This window comes from Rhinoderma darwinii, chromosome 3, assembly GCF_050947455.1.
Source record: "Rhinoderma darwinii isolate aRhiDar2 chromosome 3, aRhiDar2.hap1, whole genome shotgun sequence".
In the NCBI taxonomy this organism is placed as follows: Eukaryota; Metazoa; Chordata; class Amphibia; order Anura; family Rhinodermatidae; genus Rhinoderma; species Rhinoderma darwinii.
The window spans coordinates 236,826,243-236,846,732 of NC_134689.1; the positions used below are offsets into that span (position 1 = coordinate 236,826,243).

A 20,490-nucleotide genomic window follows, 5' to 3' on the forward strand; every position below is an offset into this window, starting at 1 on the left:
ATTCCCAGCCCAATTCAAATAAGTTCTGTGAAAAAACTATGGGGTCAAAATGGTCACAACACCCATAAATGAATTCCTTGAGGGGTGTAGTTTCCAAAATGGGGTCATTTGTGGTGGGTTTCTATTGCTTTGACACCTCTGGGGCTCTGCAAATGCGACATGGCACCCGAAAACCAATCCAGCAAAATCTGTACTCCAACAAACACACAGCGCTCCTTTCCTTCTGAGCCCTCCCATGGGCCCAAACGGCAGTTTATCACCACAAATGGGGTATTGCTGCACTCAGGACAAATTGGGCAACAAAATGGAGTATTTTATTTCTTGTGAAAATAAGAATTTTCGAGCTAAAATGACATATTCTTGGAAAAAATATATTTTTTTTTAATTCCCAGCCCAATTCAAATAAGTTCTGTGAAGAAACTATGGAGTCTAAATGGTCACATTACCCATAAATGAATTCCTTGAGGGGTGTAGTTTCCAAAATGGGGTCACTTCTGGTGGGTTTCCATTGCTTTGATACCTCTGGGGCTCTGCAAATGCGACATGGCACCCGAAAACCAAACCAGCAAAATCTGTACTCCAAAGAACACACAGCGCTCCTTCCCTTCTGAGGCCTCCCATGGGCCCAAACGGCAGTTTATTGCCACAAATGGGGTATTGATGCACTCAGGAGAAATTGGGCAACAAAATTGAGTATTTTGTTCCCTGTGAAAATAAGAAATTTTGGTAAAAAATTACATCTTATTGGAAAAAATGTCATTTTTTTAATGTCACAGCCCAATTGAAATAGGTGCTGTGAAAAAACTGTGTGGTCAAAATGCTAACAACAACCATAAATGAATTCCTTGAGGGGTGTAGTTTCCAAAATGGGGTCACTTTTGGTGGGTTTCCATTGCTTTGATACCTCTGAGGCTCTGCAAATGCGACATGGCACCCGAAAACCAATCCAACAAAATCTGGACTCCAACAAACATATAGCGCTCCTTTCCTTCTGAGCCCTCCCATGGGCCCAAACGGCAGTTTATCACCACAAATGGGGTATTGCCACACTAACGACAAATTGGGCAACAAAATGGGGTATTTTGTTCCCTGTGAAAATAAGAAATTTTGATCACAAATGACATTTTATTGGAAAAAATGACATTTTTTTAATTTCAGAGCCCAATTCAAATATGTGCTGTGAAAAAACTGTGCGGTCAAAATGGTAACAACAACCCTAAATGAATTCCTTGAGGGGTGTAGTTTCCAAAATGGGGTCACTATTGGGGGATTCCTACTGTTTTGACACCTCAACACCTCTTCAAACCTGGCATGCTGCCTAAAATATATTCTAATAAAAAAGAGGACTCAAAATGCACTAGGTGCTTCTTTGCTTCTAGGGCTTGTGTTTTAGTCCACGAGCGCAGTAGGGCCACATGTGGGACATTTCTAAAAACTGCAGAATCTGGACAATACATATTTAGTAGTGTTTCTCTGGTAAAACCTTCTGTGTTACAGAAAAAAAATGAATAAAATTGAAATTCAGCAAGAAAAATGAAATTTGCAAATTTCACCTCCACTTTGCTTTAATTCCTGTGAAATGCCTGAAGGGTTAAAAAACTTTCTAACTGCTGTTTTGAATACTTTGAGGGGTCTAGTTTTTAAAATGGGGTGTTTTATCAGGGTTTCTAATACATAGGCCCCACAAATCCACTTCAGAACTCAAGAGGTACCTTAAAAAAAAGGCTTTTGAAATTTTCTTAAAAATATGAGAAATTGCTGTTTATGTTCTAAGCCTTGTAACGTCCAAGAAAAATAAAAGAATGTTCAAAAAACGATGCCGATCTAAAGTAGACATATGGGAAATGTGAACTAGTAACTATTTTGGGTGGTATAACCGTCTGTTTTACAAGCAGATGCATTTAAATTCTGAAAAATGCAATTTTTTCAAAATTTTCTCTACATTTTGCAATTTTTCACCAATAAACACTGAATATATCGACCAAATTTTACCACGAACATGAAGCCCAATGTGTCACGAGAAAACAATCTCAGAATCGCTTGGGTAGGTTTAAGCATTCCGACGTTATTACCACATAAAGTGAAATATGTCAGATTTGAAAAATGGGCTCTGAGCCTTAAGGCCAAAACTAGGCTGCGTCCTTAAGGGGTTAAGGAATGAATTTTTGTTGAAACATTATTGAAATTGTCTTCTTATATACACCACACAAGCAAGTTTTTTTTTTTTATCAGTTCTTCAAAGGCCTTTATCTTTGTTTTTCATTCTTGCTTTCTAATCTTAAATTGCCTAAATTGAGGTCCAGGTGTTTTGTAACAGTTAATGGGGTTGTATTGAAGGGGGTAGGGAAACAGACAAGTGAGCCCTAATCTACCCGCCACTCAGTCCCTGCCTACTTGCAACAACCCGCCCTAGGCGACGGGGTAGAACTGGGCGACGGTCCCTACGCTCAATAAGTGCACGACAGACAAACAGACAAGGGTACACAGAAGCAAGGGAAAAGGGGCAGTTGCCCACGGCAACACCATGAGCAACAAGAGTGGTGAACGAGCCGAGTCAAACCATGAGTGTACGAGGTACCAAACGCAGAGCAGGAGAGTAGTGAACAAGCCAAGTCAAACCAGGAGTGTACGAGGTACCAAACGCAGAGCAGGAGAGTAGTCAGTAAGCCAGGGTCAATATGAAGCAGGGTCAAATAGTTCATGAAGCTGCAGCAGAGCCAGGAAACCAAACGAGAAGAATCACAAACAAGGAGGAACAGGAAAGGCAGGTATAAATAGACAGAGGGCGGGAGCTAGCTCCGTCTGGCCAGGCTGTGATAGGCTCTCCCACTCCTAAGCCTGCCATCCTGAGTGGTGGAAGATGGAGTCAGTCTCACAGACATAGAAGCAGGTGCAGACTAATTACCTATGGGCGTTGACACAGAAGCTGTGCCTGGCAGATCCTTTACAGGGGTATTCTGTTTTCAGCAAATAAATGATATTCTTTGTATAATAAAAATTTAAACAATTTGTAGATTTACTTTCTATATCAATTCCTCACAGTTTTCAAGATCTCTACTTGCAGGGATTTATTTGGAACCTTCATTGTACACTTCCTGTAAATACAAATCTCCTCATGTTCATGTGATTGATTCACAGGTGCATGGCTCATAACAAAACACAGCTTAATAACTGTAACGAGCCGTGCACCTGTGTGTCCATCACATGACCATGGACAGATTTTTATCCACTAGAAGTATACAATGAAGGTTCCAACTAAATGACTGCAAGCAGAGATATTTTAGAAAAAAACATGGGGAATGGTTGCAGAAAGTATATTGGAAAATTGTATAACTCTTCATTTTACAGAGAATGATATTTATTTGCTGAAACCGGAATGACCCTTCAAGAATTTCACTTGGGCTTGTGAATCTAAAAACAAAGTACTATCTCAGTGTAATAAAAAGGAGTCAGGGAAGATAGTATAGAACCAGAGTTGGCTCGCATCTGCTTTCTATGATGTGATGAGGCAATGCGCATTCCTTCTGCCATGTTTGACTTATAAACTCACCCTACAAGTACATTCCAAACACACTGGGCTTGAGGGGTCAGGGATAGTTTGACCATTAATCAGTTCCACTTCGTTATATGAACATCCTGTTATAGAGAACATGAAAGGACAAGGTATTAATTATCAGACAGACCAAAAAAAGATGAGAAAGACGCAGATGTACTAGATAGTGAGGAAATAAAATAGTAATAATGTAGGTAAATTAAACTGAGTTATGTGCAATGTCTACCATGCTGCCCTATCACCATGTATCTGCATGTAAGCAGGGCAGCATTCAGTCAAACCGCACAATATCGGCCGTTTGGTCTAATAGTACACTGGACCTGTCCCTAGAAATAAGCCTTGATTAACAGAATGTATATGTACCCAGGATGTCCGCAGCGGAGGAGACTAGAGGACTGAATTCTAATAATAAGTAGGGTCCTTTTACACGACCGGATATGGGTTGTGAAAATGAGCGCCGATCAATGAGACTGCTCGATGATCGGCGCTCGTTTGCTCCTTTCACAAGGAGCTGGTATGGGAGCGAGTGCTTGTTACTATATTCATTTGTCCTCATACATTTCCATCATGTAAGACACAAGTAAGACAAAGTGACAGAGAAAAGTGTTTGTAAATAATGAAATCCAAGAATGCAATACAAGAATCCCATACTTATTACCAACCATCACAGACGGGGCAGCATTTTCCTTGAGGGGTGATAGGGTGAGTGCAACCAGCTTTATAACAAGGTTTTTTATTGCATGTGACAAATCCATCTGCGCAGACACACCGACTGCAAGAATCTTGTGGTGATGAAAACTCCTGACCGTTCAGATACACCTCCCCTAGATACAGGCAATCTGTGGAATAAAGTATAACACGTGCAATTGATACCAATTCCTACGATGTTAATGTGAAGTTATATACACATGTTAATCTACGAGTCATTTTGTACTGAAATGTGCAGTTTTCAGTACACAGGAAGCATGCAAAACATTAAAAAATACGTATGACATGTATGAAGTCACACTGGTATGTTGTTAATGACCTTAATATGAGTACCCCCTACGCTAATTATACTATTTAATTATTGGAAGATTTTGTGACATTTCTAGCACAAGGCTTTTGTGTAATTTCTAGCACTATGCAAAGAGTTGCATTTTTCTATAACTGGATACAGATATAATATGCTATTCTAAATGGGGAGATATATGCGAAAAATAAAGTACAAAGGGGGTGAACACACATAGAAGAAGAAGAGTTGAAAAGTCCTGACACTACAAAAGGAGAAAAAGTAAACAGAGGGTTAAAAATTGTCAATGATGGTTAACTAACGGCAAGTAAAGCTATACAAGGGATTATAGGAAGGGGCTTAAGACAAGAACTGTGTGGAGGATATAAACTAAGGACGTACCACAACGTACAGTAGATCTAGGAACCAGATTCTGTACACATGATCCATTCCAGAATAGTTTATATACAGTTTAATGCAATATATGACATTTTTAAACTGCTCACCTTGACACTCCTTGCAGCACTGACCAGGAGATGGATAGGGGCAGTTCAGTACAGGGCAAGTTTTGGGCTGGCAATTCACACTACCTTCCCAGCAAACACACACCGAGCAGGGATCTGATGGTTGTGTAAACTGTTCCCCATTAGCAAGCTCCTTTCCAGACAGAAGACATCCTGCAAATAAGTAACAGAAAATAGATTTATGAAAAAAAATCTATTGGTAATCTTCAAATATGTTCTTTCCAAGCCCAAATTATAGCAATTTAGAATTTAGAATTTAGAATAATGGCTTCGCTGTCTGGGACTAATATTCGGTTATTCTGAGTTATAAACTTGTAACTGTGTAAGACCTTCTTATTGAATTCTGTCTTCACTGTTAATACTCTAAAATACTTGTATTACCAAAATCCCACTTTTTTGGGGGGGGATTCTATTGGCAATGGACGCCGCTTCAAAATTTTGCACTATATCTCGTGTAATACCACCCATGTTATCTACTATGCAACATGTGGTTGCCCTAAAGTGTATGTGGGTTTAACTTCTAGACAACTTAGAATCCACATTCGTGAACATGTATGAGATATTATCACTGCAAAAGAGATCAAGGAGTTGACATTATTGAAAACCATTCCCGAACACTTTAAACTATATCATGGGTGTTATCCCAAAACGTTCTTGACCTGGGGCATTGTCCTAGTACATTGTGGTGTCAGAGGAGGAGATGCGAGGATGATTCTTGCACAAAAGGAGTGTAGGTGGATTATCACTCTGGGCACCATGGCCCCATTTGGCCTTAACGAGAAATTGAGGTTTGCTGCCTTCTTATAGGCTTTTTCTGCTTTTTATAAATTATAAAAAATAATTTTTAGCTTTCCCCTTATTGTTTAATTAATTGTTATTTGTTACTTATTGTTTGTTCTGTGTTTATGTCCAGATTCCGACTGTGGATATTTCTTTACTTTGATGGGTGTCCGTGATATCGTATCATTTATGAGCGAGCGTTACATAACCGTAAGACCAACTATCAACATGTCCGAGAGAAAGGAAGGAGAAAAAAGATGGGGAAACTCTTCTTCTCTTATTCCACCTGAAAGTCTCAATAATAGAGACTATTTGGTATCTATATGCAATATCAAACATTATCTGTTTAAAGAGGCTCTGTCACCAGATTTTGCAACCCCTATCTGCTATTGCAGCAGATCAACGCTGCAATGTAGATTACAGTAACGTTTTTATTTTTAAAAAACGAGCATTTTTGGCCTATATACCACATATTACCTCACATTTATTTTAGTTTTATTATTATTATTATTTTATATTTTTTTATCATTTTTTAAAAAAAATTGTCCCTTATATCGCGACTCATATTTCATTAATATTTTTCCCTTTTTTTACTTTGGTCACTTTTTCTCTAGCTACTCTTTTCTCTGGTTATCAGAGTAATTATACTTACGTAGTTACGTAAAACAATTTATCACTTTTTTTCACCCATCTCACTTTCACATTATTTATTATTGTATTTACTTATTTGTATTTGACTGTATCAAATTATTATTATTACTATATTCATTTATTCAACATATGCTTTCACTTTAATGATTCCTTTCACAGAGCAAGGGGAGTGTTTTGGAATATGCCTATTAATTATAACAGTACACATAGGATCTTGTTGATCCCTATATTAAATATCTTTTGCTTATATTCACGGTGGTCTCCTTCTCTCTGGGGTCGCGCATGCTGCAGTGATATGGGGCTCTGACTTCGTTCTCCTCTCGTCAGTACACACGCTCTGCGCCGTCTCCCTAGTGAAGCGTCCTGGGAGATGCGCAGTAGTGGTGTGACGATCGGCGATGGTAGTCTCGTGGCCCCAAGTTTAATCACGCGCATGCGCCGTAGACCAGCTGGTTTGATATGCCGGAATACACCCGCTCATCACTAACTTAATATTTAAACTGGACATACACACACTACTGATACCCCCTGAGGAAGCTGTATTAGCGAAACGCACGTCGGGGCGTTGTCTCTTGTTGTGGACCACCTGATTACATCTACTCACATGGGTAAGGCTCGGTGCATGGCTGCTGACATATGATTTGGGTATATACTCTTTAGCTACTTGGTTGGATGTTTATTTTTTACTATCTATCAGACTAGGTGGGTTTGGCTCATATGCCAAGTTACACCCCCTTGATCTGTGAGTTATACAATGCATATATACCGCTTTTTCTACCTATGTCATGCTTAATGATAAACCTCTTCATTAATATTACCGGATAGCCTGTCACACACTTTTTGTGTATATGATACATACATGTATTATGCAGTGTGCTAACTGTTTTATGGCAGTAATGCTATCCTGTGGAGTGGTCCTCATACAGACCTTCTTTAAGATCCTCAAAATTGTTTTTATACATTTCGCTTTGTTATATTGTATCCAATAAAATTGATATTTTTTTCTATTTTGATTATATATAGTGTTTGGACTCCTTTCTCATAGTTGTTTCAAAATCCCACATTGTAGATTCTTATGATAATATATGTTAGACAATCAAAAGTGAACCTTGCCCATGAACAATTATCACTAGGTTGTTTGAGATGGCATTTAGTAGTATAGAAAATTTGTCAGTACTTGCTCATGTCCTTTATATTTCTGCTTTCTTTTCTAAGGCTCTGTTCACATCTGGTTGTTCATTTCCATTGTTCTGCTCCGTCATAGGAGCAGAACAATGAAAATTATGGCAGTGACGGATGAATGAAAAAGAAGAGATGAAACAGCACAGAAATAACCCGGCCTCGTACTGGGTTCACACTGCTATATGCCAGTTAACACCTCTCTGGCCTGTACAAGGCTTGAAATCTCGTGGGCGACAGCACACATGTCCAGTATGATTCAAAGATAATTTTTTTGCCAAAACACCATAGCAGCAACGTTTTGGCCTATAAAAACTGTAAGGCCATTCTCAAGCAAGGATATGTCTCATGTCGGACACCGACGGCGCCCAATGGAACACATTGACTATAATGATGTCCCTCATTTTACCGGACGAAATAGTGCTGCATGCTGCTCTTTTTTTCCCTAGCATTTGAGACCAGATCTGCGATGGGGGCTCCTAACAGAGCCTCTAATGCAGATGTGAACACAGCCTAATATATCTACATATTAGGGATGCAGCATGGGAATATCCTAACATTTCTTTGTTTTCAGGTTGATTAGTTGTACATGTTAGTCAAGAAAAGTCTGGCATGAAATGAGGAGATCAAACAATAGACTTTCAGTAAGCATTCTTTTTTACCGGCCCATTTTGGCCGTCTAAATGATCGCCGATCAACGAGACAGCTTGTTGATCGGCGCTCTTTTACAAGGGGCTACTATGGGGACGAGCGCTTATTACTCCGATCGCTTGTCCCCAGATATTTCTATCATGTTGGCAACACGTCTCCCTGTTTACGCAGGGAGATGTGCTGCCAATAACAATAATATTTTAGGGTGCAGAAATTATACAATCAGCCGATGAATGAGCGTTTACTTGTTCATCGGCTGATCATTGCGCAATAATTGCCCCATGTAAAAAGGCCTTAAGTTAATGTAACACTCCAGGAAAGGTTGATACACTGTGGTATACCTAGTGCAGGGCCTAAACTCCTTCAGGACCAAGACATTTTTGGGCTTTAGTATCACACAAACTATTATGATATTTTTCTTTCGGCATTCCAGTACTAACAACTTTTTTATTTCTGCATCAACGCAGCTATATTGGGTCTTATTTCTTTGCAGGACAAGTTTTAGTTTCTATACGTACCAATTTGGGTGTGTGTATATATATAATAGGGTTTAGTTTTGTCTACTCCCAAGGTGTCTACATATTGACGCCAACACCAGTCTTCCTTTGCATAGTGCCAGGATCACCCTGATATAAATTAATCCTAACTGCCTCAACTACCTAATTCTCTTGATGTTCTATTACGTTAGGGTGCAGGAAGATGTTAAGGGATGGTACAGAGCCCCTCAGTCTCTGAACTAGGACTAAAGGTGTTTTTTATTTTTTATGGAATGTTGCTTTTATGTTGTGAACATAGAGTTTAATCAAGTGAGACAAAATAATGCCTTTTAAATCCAGCTAATTGTAAAGTGTTCATAGGCATCAATGGATTACTATCCAATACAAAGGATCACATATAAAGCTAAGCTAAGCATTTTAAGTTTTCGGTGTACAGAAAATACATATTCCTGCAGATGTTTTAAACCTTGAATTTCATTGAAGTTTGGATGGAAAGTTACCATCACAGGATCGGCAGCAGTCTCCTTTAAGAGGGTGGGTGCAAGCGATAGGGGCACAGGGCTTGCGTTGACAGGTGATTGTGCCATTGTTACATATACAGTCGCGACATTTGTCAGATGGATCATAAAAACGCTGCATGTGTCGGTAAGTGATTCCAGAGTAAGGACAGTCAGCTGGTGGTACTGTGAAACAGAAGAGTTTGGCTGTTACACACATTAAAATGTACAAAATACAACAACTAATTCTAAATATTTTAATAAGCAGCACATAACTCTCAGCACAATAACAAATCACTTACAGGCATTGTCCCATCTGGACAACCCCTTCTTTAGATGAGGTTGTTGTTAGCGATCAGTGGTTTATAGCTAGGGAATCTACCACACTCCCTGATATCCATATGCCCTAATTTATTAAAATTATTATTATTAATAATAATCATCATCATAAATTTTAATATTTTTCTCCGACATAAGAATTATTTGTTCACCCAAGCCAATGTAGTGATTATCTATTACATAGTATTTATAACGCTGCAACATATTCTACAGCACTGTACAGAGAACGCACCTGTCCTATCTGTCCTAAAATCGTATTTACCTATGAAGCGTTCACACGCCGTTATACACATTATGGTAAATTTCATAGGATTCCAAATCAAGATTTAGATTGTGGGAGGAAACCACAACAAGTGATTTTGTTAATATGTATTATACTCAGTCGAGTCACATTATTATGACCACCTCATACTTTCGATGTCGGCAGCGTGTAGCCCATGAAGGAAGGCATGTGTTGGAAGGCTGGCGTGGTGGGTATAAAAGGTTTGCGATAGGCTGTCTGAACACATATCACTCATTGTTTCCATGGGTAAAAGGGGCAATTTTATGCAAAAAGGGATGATTATTGGCTTTTGGGGGCCAAGGGTGGCAGTATTTTCCAAACAGCACAGTTTGTGAACTGTGCGCGTGCTACTGTGGTGAAAGTATATTGTGAGTGGACAAATGGCACCATTGGGACTAACCAATGTGGAAACGGCAGAGCACCACGTGCTATTGATGTGAGAGGTGAACGTCGGCTATGAAGGGATGGACGTTGGCATCTCAAGCGAGAAACATCAGAGAACAAACACCATGCAACCATTGCTGGAAGAACACAAGCTGGTGGTGGCAGCATTATGATCTGGGGAATTTTTTCATGGCATTCTCTCAAACTTCCGAATACTTCCCTGGGCCCCTAATTCGCTAGAGTTAAACTGAATGGACCACCTTGATCGTCTTGTTCGCTCTATGGATCCTCCTCCACGCACCCTCCAGCAAATGTGGGATGCAATGCAGTCAGCATGGCGCCAGATACCTAACAACCTACCAGTACCTTATTGAGTCACTCCCAGCCTGTCTAGCTGCTGTCCATGCTGCACACGGCGCTTACTCTGGATATTAGCTGGTGGTCATAATAATGTGTCTCGACTGTGTGTATAATAGTCATAAGTGACTATTACCATAATAATTGTTTGCAGTACAGTAGGAAAACTACTTGAACATTGTTATTTTATGGTTGAAGTATTCTTTCCCTATTGAATTTATGACGCTATCTTTATAGAAAGCTAAATAAACTTATATTTTTCTGCTTTTGATTTCATTCCATATCCTTTTAATTCTTTGCACTTTCCCCAACACTTTATTTGTGTCTATTGCATATCTGGCATTTATATGAAGTTTGTGTTTATCTCTGTTGGGCCACTTCTATATTATTTCTTATGCCTTATTTCGTTCACATCTGCGCTAGGGCACCATTCTGACGTTCCGTCTGAGCTTTCCGTTGGGACGGAGCCCTGACAGACACAAACGGAAACCATAGTTTTCCGTTTCCATCACCATTGATTTCTGTTTCAATATGTCTTTATTAAACAGTTGAGACATCAGAAAACATATGTGAACAGTTCTACTCGCAGGTAGAAGTAAATAGTTAAAGTCTCAAATAATAATTAAATCGTTAATTCCTATGAGTTTTAACATTTTAAGGAAATGGGATTCAAAATAATCCGGTGCCAATGGCTTCCGTTTGTCTCCGTTGTGCAGGGTTTCAGTCGTATTGACGGAATCAATAGCGTAGTCAACTACGTCCGAACGGAGCCCTAGCGCAGATGTGAACGAAGCCTTACATATGTTCTCTGTTATTCGGGCCAAGGAGTGAGGGCAACTTATCTTTATTTAGTCTTCATTAATTGTTGTCTGGTTATTCCCATACCTTGGGTTGTTGGTGCAAGAGGGTCACACAGTATTGTTTGTAATCTTTGTGTATGAATTATTTTTTAAATGCTTTTATCTGTTTTTTTTTAACCATTGAACACTATAAGTAGGCAAACTTTTCTTCTGGTCTGTCGCTTGTTTCTTATAATTAAGTCCACATCCTGTCTTACCTGGGCACTGTGGACAGCACTCTCCTGGGACTGGGAATGGCTCTGCACAGAGAACAGGTGGGCATCGTTTTGCAAGGCACTGCACATTACCGTTCTGCAGAAATACGCATAAATGGATAAGGATTTAGATCAGACATAATGGACATGCAGAAGAAACATTCAAAACACCCACACATTGCTTTCAATCCATGTAGATAACTATATGTGCTGCCTACAGTTTAGACTAGCAAGTTCTGTAACTTGGTTTTTAATTTGACCACAATGCCATCGTTTTTTTTAGGAATAAAAGTTTATTTTTCTCTTTTTACTAGGTTTATGTAGATTCTAATAAGAAAACATACAAATGATCAGAGCGGAAGGGGAGGGAGGTGAAGGAATGAAGAAATAACAATGATCAGACTATACTTTAGTGATGCACTCTAGTGAAATTGTTATTTTTGCTCATGCTACTTGAAGTTAATTTGTAGACAAGTCTGTTTTATTTTTAAAGGCTATATCCATCTTTGCAACCCAGCTCATATGTAGACCTATTTGCATCTATTTGTAACCTACTGAATTTAAGTTAAGCAAGAAGTAACGGCAGATGGAAGGAGTAGGACTGCAGGAGCGGACTGCACAGGGATTGTTTGTAGTATGTTACCATGGAGACACCTAGATTTGCAAAGCAGTTATAGACACAAAACGGTTGGACATTTGTAATGAAGGAGACTATTTTCAAAGTTGCTTAATTTTTTTTATCTATTCAGATGTACTGAAGTAATAAAAAGAAATTGGTTGCAGAATTAGACATACTGTTCATTTCAAAGCTGACTTGTGGATGGAAAGCTTTTTTTTTTTTATTACAAAATTCTTACAAGCGATCGCTGCTTCCTAAGGCCTAATTCACATCTGCATTGGAGGCTCCATCAGGAACCTCCGTCACAGTTTCTGCTGTAAATACCGGAAACATTGTTTCCGGTAAAACCATGGATACCCCGACTGAACCCGGCGCCGGTTGTTTCTGTTGATCAACGGAGCCTGTGCTTCCAGCATTTTCGTTGTCCTACTCCTCTGACGGGGCAGAACAACAGAATGCTGAACGCAGATGTGAACAGGGCCTTTTAGTGGTATTATTCATCCACAATTTGTAACTCATGAAGTAATATTGATAGGTTGTGTGTGTCAATATCTGAATACTCCTCTTTTTTTGTAAATACTTACAATGCAATGACATTGTCTGCACTTGTCTGTTGGGTGGGGAAAGTCGGCACCATTGGGATATTCTTTTCCAGCATAGTTGCAACCTGTGAAAGATTGGCACACAGTCAAGAATGACACGATAACACACAGTGAGTGTCATCTTCACGTATGTACTATACATCCCTCCTTTGATTCTCTTTCTCTAATTTTTTTCCATTTCATTGGACTCCCATACTTCTCCCCTGAGTTATTCCCTCCATATTTTATAACCAGTAAACCACCACTTAACATCTCCTTTCCTTAATTCCTCAAAAGATTTTTCTCTCCAGTGCTACAGTCCGCATAAATAAGAACAGATTTGCCTTTCTTCATGCTTACAGTCATGTTAAAATAATCTTTACTGCAAAGTATTTCCACAGAATCGTGGTAAATTTTAGCAGGTTAAAATGTATGCTTGTTTATATATAGTTTGGGTTCTGTGACCCAGATTATGTCTATTAACCAAGCTCACCATTGCAATTATTGTTGCAGCAGGTTCCTGGCAATGGGTATGAACACATAGGTCCTGGACATCCACGGTCTGCACAGGTCACATGTCCATTATGGCATCCACATTCCTGGCACTTATTGTCTGGGTTAGAAAACTGTTCTCCATCCAGGAAAATATTCTCATGATATCTGCAATCTGAGAAACATCAGCCGCCACATATATATATATGTATATATCAGTTATTGAGAACAATATAAAAACAAATACATAATAGCACACTTTTTTATGTACACATCAATTAGACTTACCTGGGCATGTGGCACAGCAATGGCCAGGCTTTGTCTCTGGTCTGGAACATAACACAGGAGGGCAAACAACAGGAGTACACTGGACGGTACCTTCCTGAATACAATCAAACAATGTATTAGCAATTGATCTGTCTGATTATTCTCCCATGTTCATCGAAAGCATATACCCCCTACACAAAGGCATATGTTCCACCACAAAGAATAAATTCACCCACTTTCTCACCTGGCAGTGGCAATTCTGGCATGGGTTGTCTGGGTCTGTGAAGTCCTGTCCATTACTGTACAGTTGCTGGTTGTAAGTGCAGGTATCACACACTGGGCAACACTCACCTAGTGTTTGAAAAAGTACATTACCGCTTTAGGCATTCTTGCTGTATGCATCCTATCAAACTAAAGTACAGTAAACTTGAAGTAATCTTCAAGTATTTGCTGCTTTTAATCTTGTTCTATAACATGCATACAATATTTTAAAAAATAGCCATCAAAGGGTCATGACAAACGGCTTGCAATGATCACACCAAATAATGGACTAGTGCCATCTTTTTGGGCAAAATGTTTATGTGTGTCAACTATTACATGGTGTAAGAAAGACTCTAGTATGCCTAGTGAGTTGTACCAAATGTATTATGTAGTGTGCTCTATCTTGATAAATGTGTTGCAAACGGCTCTAAAGTCTATGACTCTACTGATAAATGGGTCCCAAGCTCTTCTACTATTGTTGTACATTTGTGCTTTATCATCCATAGGGAAAATGGAAAGAGCAACATGCTTTTATGTGTCCATAGCTTCAGTGGACGACTATGGTAACTGTAAACTGTGATACATATTCCACTAAAAACATGTCTTTGTACTGCACAAGTGGTATACTATAATTTGGTATCTTACCTTCATTGTGGGTTGGGTGATGACAGGACAGTGGGGGGCACTGACTGACCCCACATACTGTGTCACCATTCAAACAAGCACAAGTGCTGCATGGATCCCTCTCAGGTTCCCATTCTACCCCTTCTAAGAACTCCTCTCCATCCTGGACACAGACTACAAAAAAGCATGTGTACAGTATATACAAATGAGTCACACAAATCTAATTCAATGCCAAAAGAATGAGATGCAGGTGATAAAATGCAGAAAATACCGGATCCATTGTTCTCTCCAGTTGACTTACCTTTGCAGACTGGACAGCACTTATTTGGTTCTCTCACTGGATTGGGGCAGGATATTGGAGGACAGGTCTCCTCTAGACAGTGGACATTTCCTTTCTGTATCACAAAAGATGTGTCAGTCAGAAGACCTACTACAGAAAATTCCCAGTGAGAAAACGCTCTTCATGTTTAACATTGTGGCGACTTTGGGTCCGGTTTTACCTGCAGTGCCTCCTGTACAGATGTGCAGATGGATAAGCAGCTGACGGCACTGCTTAGTAGAAAATAGCATGTCCCATCTCATCTCCTCTCCTATGTATGCCATCGAGGGGGCTATAGCATCTTTTACTAGGCAATGAGGACATCTGCTTCCGCTGTAATGTCCCCCAAAGGCTCTAACATTACAGCGGTACAATTTTTGTGTCTAGCACGAGCACATTTCTTTAGTCTATTCACTATGTGGTGAGAAATCATAGGTGGAATACCTTTAATGCATAAATCCTCATTGGACAGCGAATTTTCGTTGAAGAAGGAGTAATTCATTAATGAACTGGCTGCTAATTGTACACACAGTGTTTTTAGTATATTCATCCAGAAAAAAGTATAATGTCTGGTTATTTTCAAGTCGTCATATTTACTTGTCATATTAAGAAGTTAAGCCAGACAGGTGCCTGCACTGTGATGTACGATCTTCGTACCGGGAAGCAAGAGCTTTCACAGCTTACATGCACTTGTGACCGTCAAATGTAAAACATATTCCTCACCAACTTCAAAAACACATTTTATTACTATGTGTATTTCTAAATGTGTTCATATATAAACAGCTAAGATATAAGTAATGGGGGGGGGGGGGGGGTTATTGTAGCTTCTTAACACATGAAGCCTACAGCAACTATTGCTTGTACGGCTTCTCCTTACTTTGGTTTTTGTGTTTGCACTGACTGGGAACATTTAACAACAAGCCTCTCGATGGGTTCATATATAAAATGTGCTCTCATTGTCAACTTTGGAAATGGCAAAATGGTGCATATAAATCTTAGTTATTTAAGCAAAAATGTCTTATTATTATATGTGCCCATGTAAAATGTTAATGGCTTTTCATTTAATTTTCTGTTCACATATATATACTTTTATAATTATGATATAGCTTGTATGAAACCCCTTTAAAACGTTGTAGCTTGTCATAGAATTCCACTAAAACTGATAATAATTCAGTGAATGCATATACAACACAGATGGAAAATATAACCGACATTTTTACGCGAGTTCATTCTATTGATCATTTTATACAAGATCCAAAGCAAATTTCCATTCTTATATATATATATATATATATATATATATATATATATATATATATATAAAATGATTTTTTATTTTTATTTTTATACACTGTAAGTGCCTTTCCACATCAGCGTTTCCCTTCCGTTGAGGGGTTCCGTCGGCTGCGCTATTGGTTCCGTGAAGCACAACGGAACCCATTGAGTTTAATGGTGAGGGAAACGGAAGCTAAGGTTTCAGTTTGTCTTTCCGTTGAGGGGTTAACCCGACGGAAACCTCCAATGGCACACCTCAACGGAAGGGCAATGCTGATGTGAACAGGCCCTAAAATACACAGGCCACAGGCACTACACAATGATGAACGACTAGAAGGTAATAAAATAGTGTTTTAAGCAGTTGCTGAGAATGCTTTTCACTGCTGGCACTTGTTCAAAGAATTAGGTATAGAACTGTGTGTACAAGACTTAACAATTGAGGGGAGAAAAACATGTCATACACTGGGCACGTGCCCCCTGGAGCCTTAGGAGCCTTTATCACCCAGGGCTAGAAGGCAACCACCCACACAATTACTCCAGCTTGTTACCGTCGAAGCAACCATAGCTGCTGCTGCAGTCCCATAGACTCAAGAGTGTCCGGCGCTGGCCATTAGATATTGGATTATCCTAAGTAATGCAAATCAAATCCAATAGATAATGGCTGCCATCACTTTCCGCTCCTAGTTCCCTGGCCCTCTTTACCTCTGCGCGCAGCTGCAATAGATCCTGATGCTTACCAGCAGTGCGGGTCTGGTGTCGGACTTAATTTTTGGGTCTGGTTTGGAGTATGAATTAATTTTGGGTTCTGGAGTATAAATTAATTTTGAAGTCTGATCTGAGGTCTGAATTTATTTTTGGATCTAGTCTAAGGTCTGAATTTGTTTTGGGGCCTGGTCTGGGGTCTGAATACATTTTGTAGTCTGTGGTTCCAATTAATTTTGAGGTCTGGATAAACTTTGGGGTCTGAGTCTGCATTCACTTTGTAGTGTGAATTCATTTTGGGGTTCTAATAGTGAAACCCCCAAAATTGTAATTATGATATGCCACCACCAGATATTTTGCCTATGTAGGAAAAGAAAGCATGGACAAGGTTTCAAAACTGAACTTATACTCACTGTACAGGTGCATTTGAGGCAGGGTCCGTGTCCTGGAGGTTGGAATTTTTGTCCATCAGAATATATTCTTAGCTCAAAGTCACACACTGTGTAAAATAAACATTACACATGGTATTTTCACTATATTACATTCATATAATTTTTTACAAATACTTTTCTGTCAATTATTCTTACCCTCACAACTTAGGCAACATTGTCCATTGCCTTTGCCAGGGTGACTGCACTGTGTAGGAGGACACTGTCTGTCTAGATGGTCACAGGACACCTCCCCTGCCTTAGCAAAAGAAAAAAACAGACAAAAGAAATGTTTAATCACATAAATAATGTTAAAATAATAATAATAATAATAATAATAATAATAATAATGTTGAAAGAATATACTATACTTACAGAGCAAGTACAGCTGAGACATGGGTCATGTGAAGCTGTAAAAACATCACCTTCGGCATATGAACGAGAATCAAACTCGCATCCGTCACACCTAATCAGACAAGACAGCAGAGGTTGGATAGACAAAGTTTGAAGACACGAATAAGAAATGAGCCAGAACAGCTATTTCTAAAGGGACAATGATTTTGGGAAGGTGTGAAGTGTTTTATAATTTGGGCATGGCAGTCTACTTCTGGGTCTGTAGTACCTAAGTAATATTTAGTGTCCGTAACATGCAAAAAATTTAAAAACAGTAAATGTTGTCAAATTATCTAAATGACAAAGCCACAATTTAACCAGTGCATATGTTTTTAATACAACATCCCCAATATAGCTCTGTATAGGTAACAATTTACATGGTACCTTGGGCAGCATTCCCCTGGTTTTCGGACAGGGTTCCTACACAATGTCGGATTACAAGGTATAGGACTGCACTGAACATTTCCATTCTGCAAAACAATAGGTGTAATAAATACAAGAGATTGTTATAGATAATAATGTATTCATAACACTGTCAACAGCACACTAAAAGTAATGAATGAATAAAAAGATACTTGAAAGTGTAAATACTCGTACAATAAAGAGGAAACCGCACCTCACAGATACAGCGTGTACAAGAGTCAGAGCTCCTTACTGCGTGCCCATTCTGATAGGTTCGCCCATTATATGAACAACCTGAGGAAGTAAGAGATAGTGCTGCTTAGACAATTTTCAGCACTGTTACTTTTAGACTATAAAGTTTTATTCAATAACAAGGTGCTGAAAGTCAATCTGTCATGAGACTGAGTACTTTCCAGGAGAACCTTCCCTTCTGCAAACCAGAAACACCTTGAGATCACCGAAGGCTTCTTATTCAGAAAGAAGGTGTCCCCGTCCTACTGCTCCACCTTAGTTAAGTTAAACTGTACTTGTACATTTACCTTATACTTGTCCTTTTGAAAACACAGGCCCAAGGGCATACATCTCTTGAAGGCAGCATATGGGGCTGCTATGAGGCCCCTGGAGAGAGGGTACCCAGAACCTATGCAGGTAATCCCCTCTCCACAGGCCCTACAGTGTTAGCAAACAAAGATGTGGAGAATTAACCTAAAGATCATGGTAAGGAAATGGTCAAACAAGCACCAAGTCATCCTGTCCAAAGTGGTTAGGGTTGTGGTGGTATGAACCAGCACCAGAAGTGGGCACTATTGTAATCTTTTCTATTACCTGATTACCTCTATGTATGCCCCTGCACATGCCTTCTTCTGAAGTTAAATCAAATAAAAAGATGAAGTCCACCACCACTCATAATCCAAGGGAAAAAATGGAACCAAAAGGTTTGTCTCCACAAAACAGCAAAATTAATGAGCATCTAAATGTTCCAATCGTAGAACAAGTCTTCCGTCTTTTTCACTGAATATCTCAGTGTTTTATGCAGGAATCAATGCTCCTGGGACCTCTAGTACTGCTTTGATGCAGATCGGTGAAATGTACAAGATTCTGCACAGCACACTAGTTGCTGGTACTTGAATTTAAAAAAGCATGCGGCATATCTACCCAGTTGTTCAGCGTGCTGCATGCTTTTTATGTTGTATAGCTCTTTTACTGAGGTCTCTTGTGAGTATAATAAATGTCTCTTATTTGTACACCTGACTGTTGTAGTATCACGCTAAAGTTGATTCCTTTTTCCTTTCCTAACTGGGTGGAAAAACAGTGGTATTGCTAAAAGGTGTCGCAGTTGACGCAGGGGTCCGGCACAGAAGGTCCTGATGATGGCCGGCGTCACTCGCGTGTTTGTATGTATTTCTTTGCTTCTTAATAAGCGTATAGTACACAGCAGGATGTGTGCCATTCAAAGTTTTACTATACTATAGGGCCCAGCACTTACTAGTTGAAAAGCAGAAAAAAACATATACCTCACATATTTGTACCACAAGTCCCAGGAACTAGTGTGCTGCGCAGAATATCAAAGGAGTACTGAAGGTCCCAAAACTTTTGATCTATGTATAATACGGATGTAATTGGAGTAAAGCAGAAGTCTTGTGATCTACGTTCTGTCGGTGTGCTTCGAATGGAATATTTGTGTACTTATTCATTTTACTGGTTGTTTTTGTATACTTACATTTTATAGTAGCTTTGTTTTTTTCTTTGGAGGAAGATGTAGTAGCGGTGGCCTTTTACATATTTTTTTTATATTATTATCAATATCGAGGACTGTGTTGTTGGTCTTGCCTGCTCCGTCGCCTTAATTGGAAAACTTATGCTGTATTTTATTGGCTATTTATATCTTGTGTATTTTACAATCTGGGTTCAAATGTTTTTTTTTATTTTGTTCAAATTGTTTTGGTACCTGTTTATTAAATCTATGTGTATTATGTGAATTTTATTTCTTTGTAACGTAGTTGAATGAAAACATAATCATGAGGAAAACATTAATTTGTCAAGTTTACCATTAAGGTTACCTCCTAAATGATGTATTTTTCTTTTTAATTTGGTCAAAATGTGAAAAATGTATTTCCGCTCATAATAAAAACTGCAATTTTATTTAACATTGTGTACTCATTATCCTACAAACTGGGGCACATGTACAAAAAATGTTGGTAATGAGAAATGTCATGAATTTTTCTTACATATATAAAAGCAGTTTCAACTATACAGAGAGCCACAGCGAACTGGTCAGTGACCTACCATCACAAACAGGACAGCAGGTTCCTGATCTTGGCGGAGCTGGGTTTCTACACAAAGAGGCACAGTGGCGCTTTCTACATTGAACTTTGCCCTCCTACATT

General features: G+C 39.1%; 1 protein-coding gene across 1 annotated transcript in view; it reads right to left on the reverse strand.

Annotated features, from left to right (window-relative positions):
* The window catches only part of KCP (kielin cysteine rich BMP regulator), a 185,790-nt gene that overhangs the window by 45,178 nt on the left and 120,122 nt on the right, over positions 1–20,490 (reverse strand). The window contains exons 19-35 of the mRNA XM_075859420.1: positions 20,390–20,483; positions 18,318–18,397; positions 18,086–18,171; positions 17,684–17,774; positions 17,468–17,567; positions 17,294–17,379; positions 14,886–14,979; positions 14,606–14,758; positions 13,944–14,050; positions 13,721–13,814; positions 13,434–13,607; positions 12,944–13,026; positions 11,744–11,837; positions 9,327–9,509; positions 5,051–5,221; positions 4,216–4,392; positions 3,551–3,636 (exon numbers count right to left, since the gene is read on the reverse strand). Coding sequence (XP_075715535.1) covers positions 3,551–3,636; positions 4,216–4,392; positions 5,051–5,221; positions 9,327–9,509; positions 11,744–11,837; positions 12,944–13,026; positions 13,434–13,607; positions 13,721–13,814; positions 13,944–14,050; positions 14,606–14,758; positions 14,886–14,979; positions 17,294–17,379; positions 17,468–17,567; positions 17,684–17,774; positions 18,086–18,171; positions 18,318–18,397; positions 20,390–20,483 — 1,953 coding nt within the window. The remainder of the gene's footprint in view (positions 1–3,550; positions 3,637–4,215; positions 4,393–5,050; positions 5,222–9,326; positions 9,510–11,743; positions 11,838–12,943; positions 13,027–13,433; positions 13,608–13,720; positions 13,815–13,943; positions 14,051–14,605; positions 14,759–14,885; positions 14,980–17,293; positions 17,380–17,467; positions 17,568–17,683; positions 17,775–18,085; positions 18,172–18,317; positions 18,398–20,389; positions 20,484–20,490) is intronic.